The sequence below is a fragment of the Procambarus clarkii genome, chromosome 86 (genome assembly GCF_040958095.1).
Source record: "Procambarus clarkii isolate CNS0578487 chromosome 86, FALCON_Pclarkii_2.0, whole genome shotgun sequence".
NCBI lineage: Eukaryota > Metazoa > Arthropoda > Malacostraca > Decapoda > Cambaridae > Procambarus > Procambarus clarkii.
Window position 1 is genome coordinate 8,516,873 of NC_091235.1, and position 19,327 is coordinate 8,536,199.

The 19,327-nt window shown below is 43.7% G+C and overlaps 1 protein-coding gene across 12 annotated transcripts in view; it reads left to right on the forward strand.

Annotated features, from left to right (window-relative positions):
* The window catches only part of LOC123769197 (titin homolog), a 755,105-nt gene that overhangs the window by 64,367 nt on the left and 671,411 nt on the right, over positions 1 to 19,327 (forward strand). For all 12 annotated transcript variants that reach the window (XM_069317102.1, XM_069317100.1, XM_069317097.1 and 9 more), the window contains 2 exons: positions 17,392 to 17,535; positions 18,696 to 18,816. In XM_069317102.1, coding sequence (XP_069173203.1) covers positions 17,392 to 17,535; positions 18,696 to 18,816 — 265 coding nt within the window. The remainder of the gene's footprint in view (positions 1 to 17,391; positions 17,536 to 18,695; positions 18,817 to 19,327) is intronic.

Here is a 19,327-nt window from a genome sequence, read left to right on the forward strand (position 1 = left end):
CTACTGCTTACATTATTTAGTAATGCTTACTAAAGCGACGCTGTCTCCCATCAGCGTCGCTTTAGTAAGCATTTGACACTTTTTCACAGCACAGACAGGTATAGGAGAATATTAGAGCGCGCTCTTAAATTGTAGGAAGGCATGACCACCTCACAGGAAGCAGAGAGGGCGAGAGAGAGTAGTTAGTATGCAACAGTCACAAGTTGATTGTCCCAGAGCTGTATTTTGGGCTCGATTTGACCTCTAGTTCCACAGTGCCTATACCCAGTTGGTTCCGAGGATCAACGTCCCCGCGGCTCGGTCTCTGAAAACCAGACGGTGGCTGACTACTCACCTGCGCCTCCCCGCTCTGTCCTTCCCCGCTCTCACATCGTATTTTTACCTCGAATAGGTTAAGTTGGAATACGTTTTCTTCGCTGCTAGAGAGTAGCTTGCGGCCAGAACCTCAGACGCCTTGCACGACATGACCCATCTATAACGACATCATAGATGGGTCTGATGTCTATGATGTCGACATCAGATATGGTATGGGGTCCATTTGTTTATTATGGACCCCATACCCATCCTGTAGGTGTTTGCCACTTAGAGGGCTCACTTGTGGTGGACAAGCTACGCATTATTTTGGTTTGCCTGTGTTGTACATCACGCCCACCTGCTGGGCGGCGTTGTACCCAGCGACACCCACCTAGTGGCGAAATGTTTTGCGTTAAAAGTTAATCCCAGTTCATTTGAGTGACCAGTAAATGGCGCTTAGTAAATCCTTCATGGCTAGGATTCTACCCCAAGACCAAATCGCTATCGTCGCGTGGGGCATGTTAACTAATATATATATATATATATATATATATATATATATATATATATATATATATATATATATATATATATATATATATATATATATATATATATGTCGTACCTAGTAGCCAGAATGCACTTCTAGGCCTACTATGCAAGGCCCAACTTGCCTAATAAGCCAAGTTTTCATGAATTAATTGTTTTTCGACTACCTAACCTACCTAACCTAACCTAACCTAACTTTTTCGGCTACCTAACTTAACCTAACCTATAGAGATAGGTTAGGTTAGGTTAGGTAGGGTTGGTTAGGTTCGGTCATATACCTATGTTAATTTTAACTCCAATAACAAAAAACTGACCTCATACATAATGAAATGGGTAGCTTTATTATTTCATAAGAAAAAAATTAGAGAAAATATATTAATTCATGAAAACTTGGCTTATTAGGCAATTTGGGCCTTGCATAGTAGGCTGAGAAGTGCGTTCTGGCTACTAGGTACGACATATATATATATATGGATACGTATATACGAATTTTCTTATACTGTATTTATATTGTACTCAGTCGAAATTATTCAGACTTCCTCGAGACTTTGAATCTATGTGTTTTGGGAATACATCTAAATGGAACTAGCGACTACAGGATTTATTTGTGTTACATATTAATCAATGCTCTCTGTGTAGCTCAGCTATGAACTGTCGAACTCGGTTCCTCTCTCTCATGTGTGAACTCGTCGATGTATCTAACTAATATTGAGGGAAAGCGAGCCAGCCAGGCAGGGAGCGAGAGCCAGCCAGCCAGGGAGCGAGAGCGAGCCAGCCAGCGAGCAAGAGCGAGCCAGCCAGCGAGCAAGAGCGAGCCAGCCAGCCAGCAAGAGCGAGCCAGCCAGCGAGCAAGAGCGAGCCAGCCAGGGAGCAAGAGCGAGCCAGCCAGCGAGCAAGAGCGAGCCAGCCAGCGAGCAAGAGCGAGCCAGCCAGCCAGCAAGAGCGAGCCAGCCAGCAAGAGCGAGCCAGCCAGGGAGCGAGAGCGAGCCAGCCAACGAGAGCAAGCCAGCCAGGGAGCGAGATCAAGCCAGCCAGCCAGCAAGAGCGAGCCAGCCAGCGAGAGCAAGCCAGCCAGGGAGCGAGAGCGAGCCAGCCAGGGAGCAAGAGCGAGCCAGCCAGGGAGCGAGAGCGAGCCAGCCAGGGAGCGAGAGCGAGCCAGCCAGGGAGCGAGAGCAAGCCAGTCAGCCAGCAAGAGCAAGCCCGCCAGGGAGCGAGAGCGAGCCAGCCAGCGAGAGCAAGCCAGCCAGGGAGCGAGAGCAAGCCAGCCAGGGAGCGAGAGCGAGCCAGCCAGGGAGCGAGAGCAAGCCAGCCAGCCAGCAAGAGCGAGCCCGCCAGGGAGCGAGAGCGAGCCAGCCAGCGAGAGCAAGCCAGGCAGGGAGCGAGAGCAAGCCAGCCAGGGAGCGAGAGCGAGCCAGCCAGGGAGCGAGAGCAAGCCAGCCAGCCAGCAAGAGCGAGCCCGCCAGGGAGCGAGAGCGAGCCAGCCAGCGAGAGCAAGCCAGCCAGGGAGCGAGAGCAAGCCAGCCAGGGAGCGAGAGCAAGCCAGCCAGCCAGCAAGAGCAAGCCAGCCAGCCAGCAAGAGCAAGCCAGCCAGCCAGCAAAAGCGAGCCAGCCAGGGAGCGAGAGCGAGCCAGCCAGCGAGAGCAAGCCAGCCAGCCAGCCAGCAAGAGCGAGCCAGCCAGGGAGCGAGAGCGAGCCATCCAGCGAGAGCGAGCCAGCCAGCGAGAGCAAGCCAGCCAGCCAGGGAGCGAGAGCAAGCGAGCCAGCCAGCCAGGGAGCGAGAGCAAGCCAGCCAGCCAGCCAGGGAGCGAGAGCAAGCCAGCCAGCCAGCCAGGGAGCGAGAGCAAGCCAGCCAGCCAGCAAGCCAGCCAGCAAGAGCGAGCCAGCCAGCGAGAGCAAGCCAGCCAGCCAGCCAGCCAGCCAGCGAGAGCAAGCCAGCCAGCCAGCCAGCGAGAGCGAGCCAGCCAGCTAGCGAGTGCGAGCCAGCCAACCAGCCAGCAAGAGGGAGCCAGCCAGCCAGCTAGCGAGAGCGAGCAAGCCAGCCAGCGAGAGCGAGCTAGCCAGCCAGCGAGAGCGAGCTAGCCAGCGAGCAAGAGCGAGCCAGCCAGCCAGCCAGCAAGAGGGAGCCAGCCAGCCAGCTAGCGAGAGCGAGCGAGCCAGCCAGCCAGCCAGCCAGCCAGCCAGCCAGCCAGCCAGCCAGCGAGAGCGAGCCAGCCAGCTAGCGAGAACCGAGCCAGCCAACCAGCCAGCAAGAGGGAGCCAGCCAGCCAGCGAGAGCGAGCTAGCCAGCCAGTGAGAGCGAGCTAGCCAGCGAGCAAGAGCGAGCCAGCCAGCCAGCCAGCAAGAGGGAGCCAGCCAGCCAGCTAGCGAGAGCGAGCCAGCCAGCGAGAGCAAGCCAGCCAGGGAGCGAGAGCAAGCCAGCCAGGGAGCGAGAGCAAGCCAGCCAGGGAGCGAGAGCAAGCCAGCCAGCCAGCAAGAGCAAGCCAGCCAGCCAGCAAGAGCAAGCCAGCCAGCCAGCAAAAGCGAGCCAGTCAGGGAGCGAGAGCGAGCCAGCCAGCGAGAGCAAGCCAGCCAGCCAGCCAGCAAGAGCGAGCCAGCCAGGGAGCGAGAGCGAGCCATCCAGCGAGAGCGAGCCAGCCAGCGAGAGCAAGCCAGCCAGCCAGGGAGCGAGAGCAAGCCAGCCAGCCAGCCAGGGAGCGAGAGCAAGCCAGCCAGCCAGCAAGCCAGCCAGCCAGCAAGAGCGAGCCAGCCAGCGAGAGCAAGCCAGCCAGCCAGCCAGCCAGCGAGAGCAAGCCAGCCAGCCAGCAAGCCAGCCAGCCAGCAAGAGCGAGCCAGCCAGCGAGAGCAAGCCAGCCAGCCAGCCAGCCAGCGAGAGCAAGCCAGCCAGCCAGCCAGCGAGAGCGAGCCAGCCAGCTAGCGAGTGCGAGCCAGCCAACCAGCCATGAAGAGGGAGCCAGCCAGCCAGCTAGCGAGAGCGAGCAAGCCAGCCAGCGAGAGCGAGCTAGCCAGCCAGCGAGAGCGAGCTAGCCAGCGAGCAAGAGCGAGCCAGCCAGCCAGCCAGCAAGAGGGAGCCAGCCAGCCAGCTAGCGAGAGCGAGCGAGCCAGCCAGCCAGCCAGCCAGCCAGCGAGAGCGAGCCAGCCAGCTAGCGAGAACCGAGCCAGCCAACCAGCCAGCAAGAGGGAGCCAGCCAGCCAGCGAGAGCGAGCTAGCCAGCCAGCGAGAGCGAGCTAGCCAGCGAGCAAGAGCGAGCCAGCCAGCCAGCCAGCAAGAGGGAGCCAGCCAGCCAGCTAGCGAGAGCGAGCCAGCCAGCCAGCCAGCGAGAGCGAGCCAGCCAGCCAGCGAGAGCGAGCGAGCCAGCCAGCAAGAGGGAGCCAGCCAGCCAGCGAGAGCGAGCCAGCCAGCAAGAGGGAGCCAGCCAGGGAGTGAGAGCGAGCCAGCAAGTAAGAGCAAGTTAGCTACAGCTGTCTATAGTCTGGCAGCGGGGACGATTGCTTGGTCAGCGGCCTGGGGCTCCACCTGTTCGCCACTCGAACTATTTTGTTTTCGTGTCTGGGGTCGGCGACCGAAGAAACTTGACGCTATCTCGTTTAGTAACACGAGGGATAGCATCAAGTTTCACGAAAGCAACCCGTTCTCGCAAATTCGTAAAGTCAATATTGACTTATTAACTACGTGCATAGGTGATATACTAAACATAATAGATACCCTTTAAAAGATTCATAGGAAACACCGACCTTACCTAACCTTGTTAGTATCTTAAGATAAGCATCTTATTGCTTCGTAATTACAATTATTTCTTAACCTATACCTATTATAGGTTAGGTAATAATTGTAATTACGAAGCATTAAGATGCTTATCTTAAGATACTAACAAGGTTAGGTAAGGTCGGTGTTTTCTATGAATCTTTTTAAGGGTATCTATTATGTTAAGTATGTCACCTATGCACATATTTAATAAGTCAATATTGACTTATTAAATTTGCGAGAACGGGTTGCACGAAAGATATCATCAAGATATCATTTGTATTACCTCTCGTCTTGTAGCGAGAGGTAATACAATATAGTTTAGTAGCACCTTAGTAGTTTAGTAGTAGACATTTGCATTCCATAGAGTCTAGCATAGATTAGGAAAATGATAGGAGATAGAGTAATGCAGAAGATGTACATTGACTATACTACAGTAGAAACAATATCAGGATCTGCTGATTGGTACAAGAACTCGACCAACTATGAACCACTTATTTTGATGAAAGGGAGCAGTAGAACAACAGAAGTACACTTACATGGCATCAGGCTTGGATACCCATGTGCATTGGGAAATAGGCTTACAGGCTCCAGAAGATGAGAGGAAATGTCAGCACTGTGGAGAAATGCCCAACAGACCAATGGAATATTATCTACCACAGTGCACAGTTACAAGCCAAATAGGATTTCAACTGAGATTTTATGATCGTAAAAAATGTTGCTAATCAAATTGGACATAATCTTACTGAAAAGTCAACATACGAGTCATAAATACTCATCCACCGTCCAAGTAAGACAGAAATGAGTAACAACACATTGGCCAATCAGAGGCTTAGAGCCTGCGCAGGAATATCCCTGAAAAAGAGTCACCCAACATTATTTCTCCCTATACTTAAGAGTTAACCAATGGCGCCGAAGACCCAGACACTCCATATTACTCTTCCCTCATATGAGGGGAAGCCTCATATCCCTCACTACTCCTGGGGTGCTGAGCCATACACTCCTCACCATATGAGACTCCTCTCACCTGTATCTCCCCCCCCACCGTACCCTCATTACTGGCTCTGGTTCAATACTTGGCAGACATTAAAAGTGTGTGAGTAACCACCTTGGGCTCGGCAGATTAAGTCTTGTGCCATTAATTCCTCTCGAGAACTTCAGGACACTTGGGGCTGCTCGGGTGAAGTAAAGGCCATGTTCTCATTCTACAGTGTCCTTTGAGCTGAGTTTCTCACGTTTTTGTGTCTGAATTTCGCCTTCTTGACTAGTAAAGGAGTGCCACATGTGTGCTGTGACTCAAGGTGCCATGGGTTCACGCCACGTTTGCTCGCGTATGTTTAGTTCATGTCATTAATACAGTATTATTTATTTAAATTGTAAATTTAATTTTGGTAGCAGAAATGCTTGTGAGAATTTATACCTGAAAGGTTTTAATGCATTTTTACTGTGCATTACGGGTCTTGCAGAGGGTCAGGGCCTGATTTGAAATACGATATGTTTAATAGAGACAACTGCAATACAATAAGTTTATTGAGATAAACAATGAGATTATTGAGAGTGTATTGAGGTAAACATTTAGCCTGTAGAGACTTTATCACATTAGATTTAATGTGATAATTCTAATGTGATAAACATTATCCTTCAAACGACACATTATCTATAAATAAAGTTTACTCTCATCTTGATGTTTCTGTATATTGTTGTTAGAATTTTGTCCTTTCTACTCTTTCTACTCTCTCTACGTTTTCTATTCATAGGAGAAGCGGTGATGTGCATGTAAACAAATGGTCTTTTGAGTAAATTAATGCTTACTGATGCAGTTTTTGAGCATGTTGTCTCGGTTTACGAGAAATCTAGCCGAGGCTGGGACCAGATTCACGAAGCAGTTACGCAAGCACTTACGAACCTGTACATCTTTCCTCAATCTTTGACGGCTTTGGTTACATTTATTAAACAGTTTACAAGCATGAAAACTTGCCAATCAACTGTTGTTATTGTTATAAACAGCCTCCTGGTGCTTCGGAGCTCATTAACTGTTTAATAATTGTAAACAAAGCCGCCAAAGATTGAGAAAAGTTGTACAGGTTCGTAAGTGCTTGCGTAACTGCTTCGTGAATCTAACCCCCTGGTTTCTCACCGAGTGAACATTTGTATTAGATAACTATTGTTAAGTTCTCTTCAGTCACATATTACCAGTTAGGAGCAGTGTAACTTTCATTCTGTTATATTCACTCTAAGTTATATGCACTCCTCAGCCTGTTGGAAAATATTAATACTTGTATTATTTGACCCGAGCCCCTTAACAATCCTAACTGGGAAATGGTGTGACGTCTTAATCTATTAAATAGCCACTGTATTAAACTTCTAGATGAATGTCTCTGGCTGTATAACCTAATGAGCTTGCTCCCCAGGCATTACCAGAGACGCGTATTCCATTCATCGTGTTCATTATTATCTAGTTAATATTAATTGTGTAATGCTGTCTGTTTCCCCACGACCTGTCGGTGTCAGTAGTGAACAGTTTGTGCTCGCTTGTGTATACTGGGTAGGTCTGCCTGACCTCGATATACTCTTATTTTAATTCATTAAAAACATTGATTGACCTGCATCTCTATATAGTGGCAGGTGAAGGGCTGCCTTGTTAATGCTCTGACTGTAGAATGGAAGGGAGGGGCCACCTGTTTATGCTCTGCCTGTAGAATAGAAGGGAGGGGGCCATCTGTTAATGCTCTGACTGTAGAATAGAAGGGAGGGGCCATCTGTTTATGCTCTGCCTGTAGAATAGAAGGGAGGGGGCCATCTGTTAATGCTCTGACTGTAGAATAGAAGGGAGGGGCCACCTGTTTATGCTCTGCCTGTAGAATAGAAGGGAGGGGGCCATCTGTTAATGCTCTGACTGTAGAATGGAAGGGAGGGGGCCATCTGTTAATGCTCTGACTGTAGAATGGAAGGGAGGGGGCCATCTGTTAATGCTCTGACTGTAGAATAGAAGGGAGGGGCCACCTGTTTATGCTCTGCCTGTAGAATAGAAGTTAAGGACTGCCTGGTAATGCTCTGCCTGTAGAGTGTAAGGGAGGGGGCCATCTGTTAATGCTCTGCCTGTAGAATAGAAGTGAAGGGCCACCTGTTAATACTCTGTAGAATCGAAGGAGAATATCTTATCATGGGAAACCAACACTGTAAGCGGTGTTTCTCGGTGTCTGTTGATTGGTGCGCTTAAAACTATAACAATATAACCAATATGAGATTGGGGCTTAATCCATGATAACTAAACGAGAGTAAGATATCAGCAGCAAAAGTGGCACTGGGATAACCCTCCACAGTGCCTGTGAGGGTTCAGCTGATGAGAGCACAAGGGCCACTCTGCGTCTGTTACTAAATGGACCTTCCTTCGGGGCTCAAGAGATGGAGAAACGGAAGGTGTGTGTGTGCGGGGGGGGGGGGGGGGCTAGTGGGGTCACACTTTCCATGCCAACACACTAATTAGGAACTGACCAATGTCCTAGGAACGTCTGGCATTCCCAGTAAACTCTTTAGTGTTGTTGACCAATTTCATCTACATAGTTACAAAACACACCTGTGTAGGTATATTATATATATATATATATATATATATATATATATATATATATATATATATATATATATATATATATATATATATATATATATATATATGACAATGTCAGACCACGGAGGAAAATGAAACAGGAATTTCCTTAAGTACTTTCGTATATTAAATACATCTTCAGAAGGAATGATATAAATACATTCCTTCTGAAGATGTATTTAATATACGAAAGTACTTAAGGAAATTCCTGTTTCATTTTCCTCCGTGGTCTGACATTGTCACATTCTTAATCACGTGTTTATTTTCGTGATATACACACACACACACACACACATATATATATATATATATATATATATATATATATATATATATATATATATATATATATATATATATATATATATATATGTCGTACCTAGTAGCCAGAACTCACTTCTCAGCCTACTATGCAAGGCCCGATTTGCCTAATAAGCCAAGTTTTCATGAAATAATATATTTTCTCTAATATTTTTCTTATGCAATGATAAAGCTACCCATTTCATTATGTATGAGGTCAACTTTTTTTTATTGTAGTTAAAATTAACGTAGATATATGACCGAACCTAACCAACCCTACCTAACCTAACCTAACCTATCTTTATAGGTTAGTTTACGTTAGACAGCCGAAAATGTTAGGTTAGGTTAGGTTAGGTAGGTTAGGTAGTCAAAAAAGCATTAGTTCATGAAAACTTGGCCTATTAGGCAAATCGGGCCTTGCATAGTAGGCTGAGAAGTGCGTTCTGGCTACTAGGTACGACATATATATATATATATATATATTGGTGTATACTGGCAGCAGGTTTTCTTTCAAACATGTTTCATTGAATATGACCGCATATTCTGTATTTATTATTTTCTGGTTTAGGGCTTCTATCCCTCTAACTATTTTCTTAGCATCAGGGCTTAATTGAAATAGGAGTTCTCCAAAACTCATTTTCGTACTTTTAAGGTGAAGAAAAGAAGTGATTTACTATAGAGTGTATTACACTTATTTGTATAATTTGCACGACGTTTCGAACCTCCATGGTTCATTCTCAAGTGAACAGATCTTACAATACTAGTTGATTTTATACCCGCATTAGGTCAGGTGATAATACAGTGAAGGTGAAAACATGGGGGGATACATAAGGGATAAACATAGGGGCTGCAGAAGGCTTATTGGCCCATACGAGGCATCTCCTATCTAAACACAAAGATTAATCCAGTGTAATTGGCCTGTTATGTTGGACATTGTCTTCTGTGTTGACATCGATATGTTCTTGTCTTGTCCTTACTCTCATGGTGGGTAGAGTAAATAGTTCCGTGATTTGGGTGTTCATGGTAGGTCGCTCTATTCTTATGTGAATTGCCTCAAGAATTTGTAATCTTCTTGAATCTTGGGTTTTGTCTATTATGCAAGTATTCTTGTTCAACATTTCTCTTGTTAGAGTAATGTCATGGGCTTGTCTCATGTGATTCCTAGGGGCACCAGATTGAAGATGGCATGTCAAACGCCTCGTCAGCTTGGTCGACGTCATACCTATGTACTTACATTGAAGGTTACATCCTTCGTGGGGGCAAGTGTACATGTATACAACGCTTGACTGCTGTAGAGGGTTCTCCGTCGGCTTCGGGCTGTTTTTGATAAGGAGTTCGGAAGTCTTCTTGGTTTTGTAGAATATTATCAGGTTTATGTTATGGTTAGGAGTAGTGCTTTTTACTCCTTTACGGATTATTTCTTTCATTATTCTTTCCTCTTTTATATGTTCACTGTGCATGGTTGATTTGTAATATAATTTTATTGGGGGTGTTGTGGTTTCTGTTCTAGGTTCTGAATTATACCAACGGTCCAAGTGTCTTCTTATAGCAGCGTTTATTTCCGCGTTGCTATATCCGTTGTTCACCAATACCTGAGTTACTCTTTCAAACTCTCTACTCACGTTGCTCCATTCAGAGCAGTGGGTAAGCGCTCGACGAATATAAGCATTGAGAACACTGGCTTTGTATCTTTGGGGGCACTCACTTCTACCGTTCAGGCATAATCCTATGTTGGTGGGCTTGGTATATACGTTGGTGCTTAAAGAGGTTCCTGTTTTTGTTATTAGTACATCCAAGAATGGCAGACTGTTATTTTCACTATTTTCATGTGTAAATCGGAGTACTGACTCTCTCTCTAGGTGTCTTTTTAGGTCAATTAGTTCATCTGAGTCTTTTACTATTACGAATATGTCATCTACATAACGGCAGTATACAGTTGGTTTTTGTCTGCTACTGAAGACCCTATCTTCGATGGTTCCCATATAAAAATTAGCAAATAAAACTCCTAAGGGGGAGCCCATTGCTACTCCGTCTATTTGTAAATACATGTCTCCTTGTGGACTGATGAAAGGGGCTTCCTTTGTACATGCTTCGAGAAGACTTTTCAAGTGTGGCTCAGGTATGTCTAATTTGGGGGTGCTCTCGTCTCTGTATACTCTGTCCAGTATCATTCCTATGGTTGTGTCGACTGGGACGTTGGTAAAAAAGGGATTCAACGTCCAGGGAAGCGATGATTCCATCGGGCTGGGTAGATTTGATCAATTCTAGGAAATCTGCTGATGATTGTAGACTAAACTTACTTGGAGTGTATGGAGTTAGGAGTTCATTGAGTTTCTTTGCCAGGTGATAAGTTGGGGTTGGTATTTGGCTGATTATAGGGCGTAGTGGGTTACCTGGTTTATGCGTCTTAACATTGCCGTAGGCATATCCTAAGCCATAGTCGCCTTGAAGTTTATTGAAATGCACACTACCTTTCTTTGCGTTGATTGCTGTAATTGTTTTGTTTACTTTCCGCTTAAGGTCTTCTACGGGGTTCCTCGTGATTCGTTGAAATTTGGAGTCGTCACTTAGGATGTCGCTAATTTTGTTCATGTATTCATGGGTAGGAATCAATACATATGCTGCTGTTTTGTCGGCTTTTCTTATTGTTACGTCTTTCAGATTTAAAGAAAGATTTAAAGATTTCGCTGTCAAAGAAGCAGCGAAACAACTAAAAAATCTGAAAGACGTAACAATAAGAAAAGCCGACAAAACAGCAGCATATGTATTGATTCCTACCCATGAATACATGAACAAAATTAGCGACATCCTAAGTGACGACTCCAAATTTCAACGAATCACGAGGAACCCCGTAGAAGACCTTAAGCGGAAAGTAAACAAAACAATTACAGCAATCAACGCAAAGAAAGGTAGTGTGCATTTCAATAAACTTCAAGGCGACTATGGCTTAGGATATGCCTACGGCAATGTTAAGACGCATAAACCAGGTAACCCACTACGCCCTATAATCAGCCAAATACCAACCCCAACTTATCACCTGGCAAAGAAACTCAATGAACTCCTAACTCCATACACTCCAAGTAAGTTTAGTCTACAATCATCAGCAGATTTCCTAGAATTGATCAAATCTACCCAGCCCGATGGAATCATCGCTTCCCTGGACGTTGAATCCCTTTTTACCAACGTCCCAGTCGACACAACCATAGGAATGATACTGGACAGAGTATACAGAGACGAGAGCACCCCCAAATTAGACATACCTGAGCCACACTTGAAAAGTCTTCTCGAAGCATGTACAAAGGAAGCCCCTTTCATCAGTCCACAAGGAGACATGTATTTACAAATAGACGGAGTAGCAATGGGGTCCCCCTTAGGAGTTTTATTTGCTAATTTTTATATGGGAACCATCGAAGATAGGGTCTTCAGTAGCAGACAAAAACCAACTGTATACTGCCGTTATGTAGATGACATATTCGTAATAGTAAAAGACTCAGATGAACTAATTGACCTAAAAAGACACCTAGAGAGAGAGTCAGTACTCCGATTTACACATGAAAATAGTGAAAATAACAGTCTGCCATTCTTGGATGTACTAATAACAAAAACAGGAACCTCTTTAAGCACCAACGTATATACCAAGCCCACCAACATAGGATTATGCCTGAACGGTAGAAGTGAGTGCCCCCAAAGATACAAAGCCAGTGTTCTCAATGCTTATATTCGTCGAGCGCTTACCCACTGCTCTGAATGGAGCAACGTGAGTAGAGAGTTTGAAAGAGTAACTCAGGTATTGGTGAACAACGGATATAGCAACGCGGAAATAAACGCTGCTATAAGAAGACACTTGGACCGTTGGTATAATTCAGAACCTAGAACAGAAACCACAACACCCCCAATAAAATTATATTACAAATCAACCATGCACAGTGAACATATAAAAGAGGAAAGAATAATGAAAGAAATAATCCGTAAAGGAGTAAAAAGCACTACTCCTAACCATAACATAAACCTGATAATATTCTACAAAACCAAGAAGACTTCCGAACTCCTTATCAAAAACAGCCCGAAGCCGACGGAGAACCCTCTACAGCAGTCAAGCGTTGTATACATGTACACTTGCCCCCACGAAGGATGTAACCTTCAATGTAAGTACATAGGTATGACGTCGACCAAGCTGACGAGGCGTTTGACATGCCATCTTCAATCTGGTGCCCCTAGGAATCACATGAGACAAGCCCATGACATTACTCTAACAAGAGAAATGTTGAACAAGAATACTTGCATAATAGACAAAACCCAAGATTCAAGAAGATTACAAATTCTTGAGGCAATTCACATAAGAATAGAGCGACCTACCATGAACACCCAAATCACGGAACTATTTACTCTACCCACCATGAGAGTAAGGACAAGACAAGAACATATCGATGTCAACACAGAAGACAATGTCCAACATAACAGGCCAATTACACTGGATTAATCTTTGTGTTTAGATAGGAGATGCCTCGTATGGGCCAATAAGCCTTCTGCAGCCCCTATGTTTATCCCTTATGTATCCCCCCATGTTTTCACCTTCACTGTATTATCACCTGACCTAATGCGGGTATAAAATCAACTAGTATTGTAAGATCTGTTCACTTGAGAATGAACCATGGAGGTTCGAAACGTCGTGCAAATTATACAAATAAGTGTAATACACTCTATAGTAAATCACTTCTTTTCTTCACCTTAAAAGTACGAAAATGAGTTTTGGAGAACTCCTATTTCAATTAAGCCCTGATGCTAAGAAAATAGTTAGAGGGATAGAAGCCCTAAACCAGAAAATAATAAATACAGAATATGCGGTCATATTCAATGAAATATATATATATATATATATATATATATATATATATATATATATATATATATATATATATATATATATATATATATATATATATATATATATATATGTCGTACCTAGTAGCCTGAACGCACTTCACAGCCTACTATGCAAGGCCCGATTTGCCTAATAAGCCAAGTTTTACTGAATTAATATATTTTCTCTAATTTTTTTCTTATGAAATGATAAAGCTACCCATTTCATTACGTATGAGGTCAATTTTTTTTATTGGAGTTAAAATTAACGTAGATATATGACTTAACCTAACCAACCTTACCTAACCTAACCTAATCTATCTTTATAGGTTAGGTTAGGTTAGGTAGCCGAAAAAGTTAGGTTAGGTTAGGTAGGTTAGGTAGTCGAAAAATTATTAATTCATGAAAACTTGGCTTATTAGGCAAATCGGGCCTTGCATAGTAGGCAGAGATGTGCGTTCTGGCTACTAGGTACGACATATATAAAGTCCTCTCATCCTCTAACTATAATTTTTTTATTACTATACTTTACAACTTAGCCATAATTATAAAGTAGACCGATAGCATGATACTATCATAAAATTGTTCCTCTGAGAGCAGTATGTGCGCAGCTAGGCTCACTGCGAACACTAGGCTGCCTCACAGAAAACAATAACACACTTGCTTAATGGCTTAATCCTTCCTGCTGCTAACTGCCGTACCCTTCTTGTCTCGGGTTACTGGCACTATCTGTCACTGGCCAGTGACCGGCCACTTGTAGAATGAAACAGCCAAACAGGGTCGACGTGGATAATAGGTGTCTCCCTGTCTGCTGGACTTCTGGGTTGGTCGTGCATGTTAATATGAACTGAGAGTGATAACTGTTGATTTCATGGTTAAATATGATTGTTAGAAACGTTTGGAGGCTCTGAGAGTAGCGATGATGGTATTCACGTCTCGAGGACGTATGATTTATGCATTCGATATTATCTGGCAATTAATAAAGGCTTAAAGCATTCGAAGATCAAACGTTCTGGGGCGAAATGAATTACACTAGAAATATCATCTTGGCACAGGAGCTCAGTCACCAGCAGACGGCTTCAGCGGCGTGATGGGGCAAATGCGCGTGTTTCTGGCCGCTAGATAAACAAATGAACTGAATGTGCATCCCACATACTCGCTGAAACCATATATAAACAACAAATATATGTGTATTCTCCAGTGTCTTGGGTGTATCTGGAAGTTTGTGCATGTATGTCGTGAATATTTTAGTTATGTGACTAAATATAAATAATGAAAGGGGATTTACAGTCTACGCCACAAAACAATTCTTGTAAAATTATGTGATTGGTGGAAATTGTAAGAAACAGCTCTTAATGCATTCATAAATCTGTGTATCTATGTATTTACGTATGTAGCTTAGCCTAACATTTTAAAAGCACTACGATCACCTTCTGTGGTTGTTCAATAAATCTCTGAACTGTATGTTTGACAAATCTTTCACCCTGTCCATAGAGGACAGGGTGAAAGATTTGCTGGTATGCTGGTTAGCATTGTAAATGTGTGGCCACGTCTGGGGTAGAAAATAATAATAATAATAATAAAAAAGCTCTGCAGACTTTCGCTTGAAGGTTGTGATTCGCTAACGCACATTAGAACAAGCACTTAAAATAACGACATAACTAACGTTAAATCAATTATAAATTTCGTAAGTCAAACTTCTCCAACGTTTATATTCTACATTAGTGACAAATGTCACTAATGTAGAATACATTATATTCTACATTAGTGACAAATGTCACTAATGTAGAATATAATGTTCCTGCTGCTTTCACTCGGGTCGCTTTAGTTTTAATCAATGAAGTACATGTGTATAGATGGGACCATGCCATTATTTAATAGAGTTTTAACCGTTTATCAAATCTTTTATCACCCTTTATTTCATTAAATATTACAATATTTGTACAGTAGTTGTGGCAGTAGCGTATGACACTATACTCTCGTGTCATACGATAGACATATATGTACTATGACATAGATAGCAGTCGTGCTATCGAATCTGTAGATAGTATATACATCTATCGTAGACTACCTTTACCAACCCCCATATATGACGGAATATACGAGTACAATAGGATATACACAAAATATGTAAGTACGCACATAACTGTTCTCAAATTTCCCCAATTGGCAACAATAAATAGGTAAGTATCTCAATAATAAAAACATATATATATATAATATGTAATATATTACGCCTAGATTAGGTTTTATTCGGATGTCTTCATTCTTGAGATTGTTTCATACAACACAAATTTGTGGACTGTTTTATATACACGAGTATATATATATATATATATATATATATATATATATATATATATATATATATATATATATTCAATTGCCTTTGTTTTATCTGAGAATAAGAAAAATAGTCCTTACGGTGAGACTGCGTAAAGCTGCAGTGTGGTTTTGATCTGGTGTGGACTCCAACGTCTGATTTACCAGAACACTATCATCTTAATGACAAAAAAAAAAGGAAAATATTTTCTATCTGTGTCTTGGAATTTCTCATTAGACAACTGAGTTCATCAAGTTCGAAGGCGTCCTCTCAAATCATCATCAAAGCAAAGTAGTACGTCTCATTTTGTACGCTGTGGTCCCCTCATACAAATGATAAAAGTAGCCCCTCACAAAAAAAAATCCAAGTTTTCTATGCTTCGATTGGTTAGGTTAGCACCTTCCTGTTGTTGTTGTTGTTAAAAATTCGCTACCTGGAACAAAGTTCCAAGTAGCACGGGCTATGGTGAGCCCGTAACTTGATTCCAGCACCTTCCTTTTCGTACGTTGTGGCAAATAAGGAGAAAGGGTTGCTGAGTCCGGAGGAGTGGTATTGGACACCCAAGTCACAGATCTGAAAATAAATATATTGACGTTTCGGTCCGTCCTAGTCCATTATCAAGTCATTTAGCGAAAAAAGTAGTAGAGAAAGTTAATTTATAAGGTAAGTGTGAGATGATAGGCGGTTATCTTGAGGTGATTTCGGGGCTTTAGTGTCCCCGCGGCCCGGTCCTCGACCAGGCCTCCACCCCCAGGAAGCAGCCCGTGACAGCTGACTAACACCCAGGTACCTATTTTACTGGTAGATAACAGGGGCATAGGGTGAAAGAAACTCTGCCCATTGTTTGTCGCCGGCGCCCGAGATCGAACCCGGGACCACAGGATCACAAGTACAGTGTGCTGTCCGCTCGGCCGACCGGCTCCCAGACCGAGGGGGAAGGGGGTGTTGAAGAATAGGAGTAAGGTAAGAAATATAGGAACGGATAGAAGTATGGGAATAAGGTAAAGTATAGGAATAGGTTTGAAATATGGGAATTAGGGTAGAAATATAAGAAAATAGTAGAATTAAAGGAAGACGGTTGAAGTATAATAAAGAAAAATGCAAGGGCCAAAAAGGCGAAGAAAATGAGGTGAAATAGAGACAAAGAGATAGCAAGATAAGAGACAGAAAGGAAAGAGAGCCTTGAGGGGCTAAAGCTAAGTCATATCGTTTCTTAAGATTAGAGCATTTAAGTATGGTCTGTAAAATTGAAATTGAAATAAGTTTATTGAGGTAAAATACACACTAATGGATGAGGTAGCTCAAGCTATTCTCACTCCGTTCAGTACAACGTGTTCATACATATTGTTCTGTGGAAGGCAAGAGTTAACTGCAACAAACTGTTAACTGTGTGTGTAATTACCTAAGTGTAGTTACAGGATGAGAGCTACGCTCGTGGTGTCCCGTCTTCCCAGCACTCTTTGTCATATAACGCTTTGAAACTACTGACGGTCTTGGCCTCCACCACCTTCTACACACACACGTGTGTGTGTGTGTGTGCGCGAGCGAGCCCGCCTGCGTGTGTGTGTGTGTGCGCGAGCGAGCCCGCCTGCGTGTGTGTGTGAGTGTGTGTGCGCGAGCGAGCCCGCCTGTGTGTGTGTGTGCGTGTGAGTTAACGTTTTGGTAACATATTTGGCTGTGCAGCTTAGCGCTTACCGTACATCTCTCCTGCAGAGCGGCCGAGCGCGCCTGGGAAGCCTGAAGCAGTGGACCGCGAGGGAAGCGTGCTCAGCCGACTGGCCTACGTCAAGGTGGAGAACGATGCCCTTCTCCTCAGGTGGGAGCCTCCACACACCGACGGTGACTCGCCCATCACAGGTCTGTTGTTCCCTCTTCTCTCATAGCTTTTTGGTCTCTGCCTCCTCATATACTGACTAGTAAACCTGCTCATATGTCTGCTCATATACTGACTAGTAAACCTGCTCATATGTCTGCTCATATACTGACTAGTAAACCTGCTCATATGTCTGCTCATATGCTGACTAGTAAACTTGCTCATATGTCTGCTCATATACTGACTAGTAAACCTGCTCATAAGTCTGCTCATATACTGACTAGTAAACCTGTTCATATGTCTGCTCATATACTGACTAGTAAACCTGTTCATATGTCTGCTCATATACTGACTAGTAAACCTGTTCATATGTCTGCTCATATACTGACTAGTAAACCTGTTCATATGTCTGCTCATATACTGACTAGTAAACCTGCTCATATGTCTGCTCATATACTGACTAGTAAACCTGTTCATATGTCTGCTCAAATACTGACTAGTAAACCTGCTCATATACTGACTAGTAAACCTGCTCATATGTATCCCCCCCCCCGGCCCATCCCAAATCCTAATCCTGATCCCTTCCAAGTGCTATATAGTCGTGATGGCTTGGCGCTTTCTCCTGATAGTTCCATTCCATTCCCCCGGCTAGTCTAGCAGTTAAGTAATGAGTAATAATAACTGAAAATATCTTTATTACATAATTATGCCACTCAAGGTTTGTAATACTGCCAGTACTATTATTACTATCAATTGTAATATTTTTATTACAACTATTTTCACTTTATATTCTATCAATATTGCTATTAATGCTACATGATCATAACAGTAATATTACTACTAATACAAATAATTTTACTGCGCAACATATTGAGTTACTGTGTGTGGATAGGCAGGCTGGAGGGTTACTGTGTGTGGATAGGCAGGCAGGAGGGTTACTGTGTGTGGATAGGCAGGCAGGAGGGTTACTGTGTGAGAATAGGCAGGCAGGAGGGTTACTCAGTAGAGAAAATATTGAAGTTCTTGCGAGGCAGGATCAAATATAACATTTGGGGATGATATGGAAAATTAGTTTACTATGATATAAAATATATATAAATGTAATATTTTCCCTGGTAAATTGATGTAAATATGATCTTTATATTGTATAGTATTTACTAAAGAAAAGACAATATGTTTGGTGTTGACGTGACTCTTCCTACAGGATACATCATCGAGCGGAGTGAGGGTCAGGGCGAGATGTGGGTGAGGGTCAACCTTGTACCCATTAAGGACACTGAGTTCGCTGTCGCTAACCTCATCGGTGGCCGCGAGTATCGCTTCAGGTATAATAATTGATCTATGAGTAGAGCGACGGTCTCGCTTCATGCAGGTCGCCGTTCAATTCCCGACCGTCCAAGGAGTTGGTCCCCATTCCTCTCCCCCCGTCCCAAATCCTTATCCTGACCCCTTCCCAGTGTAACATAGTCGTAATGGCTTGGCACTTTCCCCCCCTTGATAGTTCCCTCCCTCCATCATAATTTCCTTCCTTCTCCCCATTGCGAGGCTTCTTCTGCCTGTCCCACTTGACAATGTCCACTTTTGTATGTGTCAGACCGTCTCTAGTATTTACTGCTAACTCAGTTCTCGTGTGAATCATTCGTGTCTGGAGGCTACTGGTTAGTCATAACTTATATAGATAGGCTATTGGTTAGTCGTGATTTGTGTAGATAGGCTACTGGTTAGTCGTGATTTGTGTAGATAGGCTACTGGTTAGCCGTTATTTGTGTAGATAAGTTACTGCTTAGTCGTGATTTGTGTAAATAGTTCTACTGGTTAACCGTGACTTGTGTAGAT